This window comes from Leguminivora glycinivorella, chromosome 17 (assembly GCF_023078275.1).
Source record: "Leguminivora glycinivorella isolate SPB_JAAS2020 chromosome 17, LegGlyc_1.1, whole genome shotgun sequence".
Classification (NCBI taxonomy): Eukaryota; Metazoa; Arthropoda; class Insecta; order Lepidoptera; family Tortricidae; genus Leguminivora; species Leguminivora glycinivorella.
Genome location: NC_062987.1, coordinates 6,076,457 through 6,086,445, shown reverse-complemented (window position 1 = coordinate 6,086,445; position 9,989 = coordinate 6,076,457). Strand labels below are relative to the sequence as shown.

At 37.6% G+C, this 9,989-nt stretch overlaps 1 protein-coding gene across 2 annotated transcripts; it reads left to right on the top strand.

The window, feature by feature from the left end:
* Position 1: 1 nt before the first annotated feature.
* LOC125235244 (serine/threonine-protein phosphatase PP1-beta catalytic subunit) lies at positions 2-9,978 on the top strand. Of its 2 annotated transcripts, none has more exons than XM_048141739.1 (7): positions 2-152; positions 1,527-1,658; positions 4,968-5,183; positions 6,570-6,761; positions 8,052-8,203; positions 8,309-8,443; positions 8,866-9,978. In XM_048141739.1, the coding sequence occupies exons 1-7, from the start codon at positions 104-106 to the stop codon at positions 8,962-8,964; spliced, it is 975 nt and encodes a 324-aa protein (XP_047997696.1). In that variant the 5' UTR covers positions 2-103; the 3' UTR covers positions 8,965-9,978. The 2 variants fall into 2 exon arrangements, with proteins under 2 accessions (XP_047997696.1, XP_047997697.1); XM_048141740.1 differs by having other exon boundaries at positions 8,663-8,951.
* The last annotated feature ends 11 nt before the right edge of the window (positions 9,979-9,989 follow it).

The window sequence follows — 9,989 nt, the reverse complement described above, 5'->3', positions numbered from 1 at the left end:
GCTGTTCCTTGGTCCATTCTAATTGGATGTGCGTAAAAATCACAAGTTTGCTCGCGGCGGTGGTTGTCGAAAGATTTTGACGTAAATTATTCGTGTAGTAAATATGGCTGACGAACTCAATGTTGACAGTCTAATTCACAGGCTTTTAGAAGGTAATGATTAGTTTTATAGTTTATTATAGTGTACATTTTAGTAATAAGACTAAAACATTAAAATTCAAAATAACATATCAATGTTCTCGTGCTGTTTGTTGCGTAATTATCACAAGTATGTAGGTACAGAAACGTCAAACTCATAAATAAATCGATTATCCTCAATTCTTATCTGATTCTACTTTTGATGATTGTTTGATAGAGATGCTGTCGGCTTGTCCCATTGTCGCGAAGGGATGTTCTTATAGAATAAAATTCCATAACCCAGCATCACTGGTACTGTTGATTACTGCTGATGTCAAATAATATGGAACACTTCCTAGGGCTTATTGTTATGCTTTGTTCGCATTGTATGTTACTTTACTTGATTTAAACATGTTTATTTCACTTTATTATGCTGCTTTTTGATGGGTTACAACAGTATTCAGAGTGCAACAGGAAACAGCAAGGCGGAAAGGGAAATTCAAAGACATCTTTTCATCAGAATGTATGGTTATCTGCATAGTTCTTGGCCACAGTATTGCGCTAGATACGTTTGATTGATTTTATTCTTGCGTTTGTATGACCTTATAAGTGGCTTGTTCCCATACAAAGACATTTTATGTTTCAGTTTTTCCTTTGCAATTTGATCTAGATTCCAATCAAGCTAAAAATAACCCATTCTATGAACCAAATAATAACAGTAGGTTTCACGTGGGTTGTAACTATATACTGCCACAAACTCTACTGAATAATTTCTTATTCTTGGCAACAAGGGTTATGCCAATTATGTCCATGGCGCATTTGGTTTATTTGGTTTACTGTGCTGTGTGTGTACCAAATTTTTAATTTTCCTTTTTTTTTTTTTTACAACAGTGGTAATGTGTAATGCTTTGATGAAACCCGAGTGTATGTCTGTTAAGTATCTTTCAAATATGTTAAGCATTCTATACCTAGAATGCTGATAATAGCATGCATTGTAACATTTGTAACTATGAATATTAAGTATTTGTGTATGAATAGTTGAAGGTCTTGCCTGTATATGCCTATTGTTGTAAAATTGTCTTCTGGCTACACTATAATATGTATATATGGTAATTCTGCCTGTACTGTAAAGTAATCTTCAATATTGTTGAGTCTATCATTGATATCTTGAAACTCTTATCTTTCATATCATTCATTGCTTCATCTTATTGACCATTAGTCAATCATGTATCAAAATAGGTCGATCATAATCTAATTTCTCAATTTCATGGATGAATCATTTCAAGTGCATTGAAGCATTGATTGCCAGACTTATAAACAATACAAGTTGTATGTAGCCAATAAAATGCCAGCCTCTGAGGCAGGCTTCTTAGTAATCCTGTTAACCCCTGTTGTGTAATGTTGGCACAGTTCGAGGATGCAGGCCTGGGAAGACAGTTCAGATGTCCGAGTCGGAGGTGCGTGGACTGTGCACCAAGTCTCGGGAAATATTTCTGCAACAGCCAATACTACTGGAATTGGAGGCACCATTAAAGATTTGTGGTAAGGATTAGCAATGAAAACTAAAATTTTGAGGTTTGATAAAAGTTCACTAAAAGTTTTTTACATTTAGTTTTCATTGTGTATTATTCTTATACATTTGTACACATTGTTTTAAGTTATACTTATATCTTAAATTGCTAACTATGTATGTATAAAGATTTGACTTTGGGCCAAAATAATAGACATATAGGTGAATGATTTTGTATCTATTTTGAGCCAAAAACACTAAACAAAAACGCATTACTGTGTCCATTATATGATTTATAAGGTACATGGATTAGGAGATGCAGGGGTTCATTACGGCTCCTTGCTTGGTACCTGCATAAATTGTAGAATCAATTGCGTGTATTGAGTATACACGCAACTTGCACGCTTCATGACTGTAGGTAATGTAGGTATGATGTTAGGGCACGTCATGGATATTATTTGGCACAAATACCTAAAGCAGGATGTAAAAACTAACTGTGCAAGCTAATAGTCTAATACTGACACCTCTTAAATCATCTTATTAATTTTATTCTATTGGAACCGGCCAAAATAGATTTAACACCTGTTCTGTTTGCATCTGGCCTGCACCTTTGTTAAAAACAACTTTAGAGAACATAAATTAAGACTTTGATTATAAATAGATGCTTGCTAGTCTCTCTTGAAGGCTGGAAGAGTAAACAAAGCTATTTGACTAGATTATTACTTGTTATTTTTAGCACAGTGTTCAATAATTTTACACAATACTTCGCTAGACATACATATGTCTATAACAGGCTATGCAAACGTTGCTTCATGTGCTCACTGCTGGCTGGCACTTCACATGGCTATATTTAACAAATATTATTTCGTATGTCAAAAGATAACACGAATATTTTTCAAATACAGTCCTATTTCAAATACTGCAGGACACATGGGTCATCTCTTAAGTAGGTACTGTCTGTCCATTTTTAAGGTCTTTGATTGAGTAGGTAATATTATAAATGACAAAGGTGGTAAGCTTGACACTTCATTATCACTGATTCAGTCATTAATGACTCAACTGATGACTGTGGCACTTAAAAAGTTATTTAGTGCGGAATTTAACGACAATACTCGTTCCTATACAACATTCTAAACTAAGACCTGATTTAGACGGCGTGCGAACTCGCATGCGATTTTAGTTACATTGCGGGCTGTTGAGGGTACATACAATTTTGCACAGCCATCAAATACTGCAATGTAATAAAACTCGTATGCGAGTTCTCGTACCGTCTAAATGGGCCCTTACGAGGGTAGTTATTACATGTTCTGGTAGTACTTGCGAGCATTATTTTATGGACGATACATGTTTTTGTTAGTACTTTATTGTCTATTTGGACGTTCACATTTTCGAACGATGGCTATTGGCTATTAGCCAAGTTATGTGAATGCCTGCGAAACTTTAAATTTTTGTCAGTACGCCTGCTGTCATCATCAACTTCCCTCTTACAGTCACATTGCCAAATACGTAATTGTACCTTGTCATCATCCTCCTTGCGTTATCCCGGCATTTGCTACGGCTCATGGGAGCCTGGGGTCCGCTTTGACAACTAACCCCAAGATTTGGCGAAGGCACTAGTTTTACGAAAGCGACTGCCATCTGACCTTTCAACCCGAAGGGTAACGAGGCCTTATTGGGATTAGTCCGGTTTCCTCACGATATTTTCCTTCACCGAAAAGTGATTGGCAAATATCAAATGACATTTCGCACATAAGTTCCGAAAAACTCATTGGTACGAGTCGGGGATCGAACCCGCGACCTCCGGATTGAAAGTCGCCCGCTCTTACCTGTTCATACTACTCTATGATTGTACCTACTAATAAATCTAATAATGTGTACCTACTGTACCTAGTAGTTCTAAGTACAGGCAGGGTCCACCCTAGTAGGTAAGGTAATGGAGATATTAGAGGCATAAGAAGGCAAGCTAGATATTATGTTTTGATGGTAGTTAGTATACTGGCCACTAAGTCAGCTAATCTTGAAAATAACCCTCAAAAATAAAATCTGGCTTCACCATTAATTCATCTCCTTAATTTAATTATGACTTATGACTGTAATTTTACCAATCCGGGTGGTGCCACTGCCGTTACGTCTTTTCTGGCTTGGCAACAATATAATTAATATACATACTCCGTACCTACAGCGGTCACAGTGGCGACATTCTATCCTAACATTTCAAAGTGCCTCCTCAATCCGCATTCAACAAACATGTACTTTTAAGGGTACAAAACATTCTATTCCTTCAGCGGTTGGCCCACTAGTGTCGTAAATGCTTACTGTAGGTATAACAAACAGTTTATACAAATTCATAGCCTTTGATTAGCAGAAACGTTTACGGCACTAGGTTTAGAATAAAGGAGAATGGGCATTTTGTCCCATGACTGTATACTGATGGGACATGGCTCGTTTGAAAGGGCTTATTAATAAACTAGACGAGACTAGAATAGACGGCAGCTACTAATATCTACTCTAATCTGCATCACGATCATAAAATATAGATTTTTCGGAATAAAAGTACCAACTTATGCTACTCGATATTTGTGCATACGATAATGCTATTCGAAGTCCTACCGTCGTACCTAAAGCCGCCTGTGATAGAAGCGGGAAAAAAAACCTTTGAGAGTCGATCAACGGTATTAAGTGCAAAAATTGTACTTATTAAATTCACCTGGATCTAAAAACTAGTTTCCAGTGACATCTAGCGATAAGTAGGGGAATTAAGAAGTAATTAGTTACCGTTGATTAACTCATTTAATGGTTTTATTACGATTCCTGCAAGCGTTGGACCTCAGCTACATTACTCAAAAAATAGCTTATAAAAATACCTTTCTTGTGATACATATGGCATGAGTGTACACGCTGATGCCGCTGAACAGCAGATAATTTTTAGTATGGCGATTTTTATAAACTGTAAATTATACTCCTCTCATTAATTCATCTTTAGCATTAATAGCAAAAACAAAGAGCAATTTACTTAATGTTTTAAATAAAATATGGTGCTCTTCGTTATATCGCATGTATTAGGATAATTATCTACTGAAGTGATCTACTTTATTTTTTTTTATATCTTGGTTCCTGCAAGTTATCTGAGATTGATCCTATACAACGAATTAATACTACAGTTAAGACCTTTCAAACAAGATATGTTTAATCCGTATACAATCTTGGGACACCCCCATACAAAAGTGCCCATTCTCCTTTAAAAGTGGTAAAATTCTGCCTTGGGTGATACATGCCCTTACGGCTTACGGCGTCTGTGTGTATGTTTACAAAAAACAATACTTTCTGTTTTAATGTTTTAGGTGACATTCATGGCCAGTACACAGATTTACTACGTCTGTTCGAATACGGCGGGTTCCCGCCCGAGGCCAACTATCTCTTCCTTGGCGACTACGTGGACCGCGGCAAACAGTCGCTGGAAACCATATGCCTCCTGCTCGCGTACAAGATCAAATACCCAGAGAACTTCTTCCTTCTGCGAGGCAACCATGAGTGCGCCAGTATAAACCGCATTTACGGTAAGTGGTACTCTGTTTATGTCTGTGTCGTGGGAAAATCCAATTGTCATGTCCAATTATTGGACAATTTTGTTCGACGTTTTCAGAATAATTAACCTTATGTTGTTAGAGAAGACGCCAAGAGTCCGAACACTGGCCATGTCAGAAAGATGATCTACAAAGTGTGACATGTATCAATTAAGAAAGGTAGTCTAGCAGTCACTGGAAACTATATATGCGTACAACAAATACCCAGAGAGCTTGTTCCTGGCATGAGTGCGCTAGTAGGTACAAGACAAATGTCACTGAGGGAACACCTCCCGTCATCGAAATCTCTCCTTTAAAATACTTCGCGGATGCGAAGAGACCGATATTTAGGCTTCCGGTATTCGCAGTAGGCTTCGTTTAGGTATACCTATCGGTGTTACGGAGTATACACACTATAAACATTTTATTAGAAAAGATAAATATTACCTCAGCAGCCAATGTCAATTGAAGTTCAAACTACCTTTTATGGCTTCAACCGAAGCAGTTATATATATTTTATTTTATCTTCAAACAGAGGTTTACGCCACAAGGTCACCGCTAAGCTAGCCTGAATGCTTGACATGACTTGCGTTGTATCGTTGATTGCATACAAGTACTTGCAGTTTTGATGTGACAGCGCTAATCACGCATAGGGGATATTCGATTACTTACGAAAATTCATCTTATTTAAATAATATCAGACTTTCACATACAGTCTGTCACCAGTCACGTTACCTACCTATACAAGATTTTACATATTTCTTACCTAGTGAAGCGGCTATGCAGTCTGTGCGTCGCCGTCCGTCTGAATTCAAATGCAGTCACCGGCAATAATATCGCACAAAAGAAGGCCACGAAAATTGTTTATGCAGGCTTCTTTTTGTGCGATATTATTGCCGTGTAGGTACGTGTACAGTATGCTACTGCTGTTATGAGTCGAGCGCGTGGATGAATCGACTCATATAGGTACACGTACAGTCAACCAATTTTAACCCTAGGCCGCTCTACAACCTACAACCATGTCAAAATGACAAGCAGTAAGAGATTTCTTACAATCTGATTTATAACGTCGCTGTGACATAGTTCTAGAGTGGCCTAGGGTTCCAATTGGTTGACTGTAACTATGTGCGACCAAATTAAGGTATAGTTTTAGACACAAACAACATGTTTTTAAGAGTCGAAGTTACGGCCCTGGGCCTGACCTACGGGAATGTTTGAACAAAGTTTCAGTTTCGGCATATTATCACATTTCATAATAATAACGCAAAGTTGTATCCATTTATTATATACATCCGGTTTTGATCGGTCATTGCCTACTTTCACTAGGCTACTAATATACCTTTGAATTCACCCAGTTTTTATACTTATTCCTCCCCACAGGTTTCTATGACGAATGCAAACGCCGGTACAACATAAAGCTATGGAAGACGTTCACCGACTGTTTCAACTGCCTGCCCATCGCCGCCATAATTGACGAGAAGATATTCTGTTGCCACGGAGGGCTCTCGCCGGATCTGCAGGGCATGGAGCAGATTAGGAGGATAATGAGACCTACTGATGTGCCTGATACAGGTAAGCAGTTGACTAGTCGTCGTATGGTTTTATTGAAAGTTCTTAATGAACTGAAGGAGCCTGATTTCCTGACGCAACATGACAATTTTTTTTCTTGAAGTCTTTTATTAAGAGACCAGGCTCATTGTATAAGTACGTCTGCTAATCTTCATGGCCTAAATTATATTCTTTAACCCCGCCGCAGACGTTCACCGATGCAAACAGTTGTAGTTCAATATCGACCTTTGTGCATTTCGATAAGGTTTACGATACGCGCGGCAAACAGTATGCGGTCAAAGGGATTAACCTGTAGTTCATGCACCTTTCTGTGTCGCAGGGTTTACTGTCTAGTAGTTTAAATCAAAGTTACAGTTCACTAATATCTTGCAGAAACTTTTTTCGCATATATTTGATTTGCATAATAGTTCTTGGCATACCTTACGCAGAATATGCTTTGGCATAAATAATTTCTCAGATTGTTATAATACCGAATCGTACGTTGGCATATTGTTGATGAGCATAATAGTCTTCTAGTCGAATAGTACTTTCGCAGATAATATTTGTGCATAATATTTAGGCGGCATAAAGTTGCAATTTGCTTTTTGAAAGAGAGTCAGATGTGTTGGGGATGCAAGCTACCTAACACTCCTCCTCGCTTCGCTCGTCGTCGTACCTAACGGAAGTAACGGAGGATCTGAGACAGTATTTATTTTTCTATAGCGTGCCATAATTCTGCTCTTGTAAATCTTGTAATAGTATGCTATACGAATATTATGGTACATACAATTATGCTAAATCAAAGTCGACCGCAGTAATGTTCTGTGAAACAATATTCTGCCAAATGTGTCGTATGCGTGGTAGTAATAATGCCAACTAAGTTTTCTGCAAAATTACCATTCGACCGAATGTTTTTCTGCGAAACATGTTATGCGAAGTGTGTTTCTGACCAAAATTAATCTGCCAGATGAGGGTAACCCCAAAGTTACACAACTCATACCTACCATGAAATAAAACTATGGAAACGGATTAAATCGCGTATAATGACGGGTCACCCGTTGACCACGAACGCTGTAAAGAGTTCGAAACGTCGGGATGTATTTTAAATTCATTATACGCGATTTAATCCGTTTCCATAGTTTTATTTCATGAGTAACTATCGCGGTAACCGAAGACAATTTCATACCTACCATTTAAATAAATATACTTTACCCTTAAAACGGGAGTCTCCCGTGCTGCCCACCAACTTTGAAACAATGAAGTATCTTTCTGCTGTTTTTACCATTAATACGAAAATCAACGACTTTTTTTCAGGTCTGCTTTGCGATTTGCTGTGGTCAGACCCAGACAAAGATGTCCAAGGATGGGGTGAAAACGATCGCGGTGTGTCATTCACATTCGGCCCCGATGTTGTCAGCAAATTTCTCAACAGACATGACTTGGATCTCATTTGTCGAGCCCACCAGGTAAGGCGGGGTCACTGGGTGGGACTTATGAGCAGTTAGCAAACTACGTTACGTGTTTATGGTTCAACACTCAAACACATCCTAATACTTAGTCACGATTTTCAGGTAGTAGAAGATGGCTACGAATTCTTTGCAAAAAGGCAACTTGTCACGCTATTTTCCGCCCCTAATTACTGCGGAGAGTTTGACAATGCCGGTGGCATGATGTCCGTTGACGAGACACTCATGTGCTCGTTCCAGGTTGGTATTCTTGTTGTCTGGTGCGGCAAGTGCTCTCTGACAGGTGCATCTACCCTATTACTAGTAGAGAAGGCATGTTACCGATATCTATTGTCTTTATCGGTCTTTATTTATAAAGGTACATATACACTTGTCAAGGAGACACTTCCAGCCAGACTTAATGTTGGCATTTGTTTATTTTTGCTTTTTTAAGTAACTAACCCTACAATCCCTTCATAGATATTGAAACCGTCTGAGAAGAAGACTATAAAAAAGGAACACTAACTTTCAATTGATGTTTTTTTTTACTAACAAGAAACTAACATTGAACATCTCTTCGTAAATTCGAAAATGTATGAGAAGTCGGATTAAAGTGGATTGCTTATATTCAATTGCTGACTTTTTTTCCAACCAAGCGATTAATGATGAAAATCCCTTCATAGATATTGAAACCATCAGAGAAAAAGGCGAAATATCAATACAATGGTATCAACAGTGGCAGGCCCGCCACGCCACAGCGGTCGCCTCCGAAAAAGAAATAACTGACGTTTGGGATCCAGTGTGCTGCACAGTGAAACGGATGCTACAAAATATTGATTATATCATGTATTATAATTATTGTTTAGTGCGGTCACTGGACAGAGCCGAGTATGTCATGGATTGTTAAAATTATTTATCAATTTGCTTGTGCCTTCTTATTTTTAATTTTTATTATTAATGTGAGTGATATTAATTTATGAATTTAGTTCTACAGAGATTTCGTGGTTGAGCAAGCATGATCTATTCGGCGATGCCTCGTGACTTCTGCTTTTTCGATCCCAAGTTTGACACGATTTTAAGATCGGATTGTCCCTTATTGTGTTGTTGACATGTTGGTGTCCTAGTTAAATTGTTTTGTTAATTTTAAAAAGTTTGAAGTGGCAAGTAATTCTAAAGATGCGGGCATTGGACAAGAAAATCGTAGTTACATTTTCACATGTTTATTGAGTTGTAGTGGATCGAAAGCACATTCGCTTTGTTTATTTTGTAACTAATGTGCCTATAAATGTAAAGTATATTGTTATAGGTCTCGTATAAGTGACGATAATAGTTGTTTCGAAAAGATATTATTTAAATTTGTTTATATTTAAAAAGGTCGTCCCTTAGAGTATATTTCTGGTTTGACATGAAGTACACATTTGATTGTTTAGAAGAAACCAGTCGAGAAAGGAATGCTGGCGCATTGCTATCACTACGGCGGGGAGAGTAGTCCCAGTGAAATTAACGATATTTTGCACTCAGTATTACTCTTACAAAATAAGTAGAAAATTTGTTTTGTTGTACAAATTGGCATTGATCTCCTAATTGAGGCTTTTCCCTGCACAGCTTACAGTATGTCTAGACAAGCCAGTATCAGTTGAGGTGATAAAGCAGTGTACTCCTCGCAACATTAGTGCAATTGCTATATTATAACATAAAATTATATGCAAAATTTGCATTGTACAATTATATTTTTTAGCTATGTTAACAATATCAAATAATTTTCATGAATAAATATTGCTATTAAAAATAATAAGTTTATTTTGTT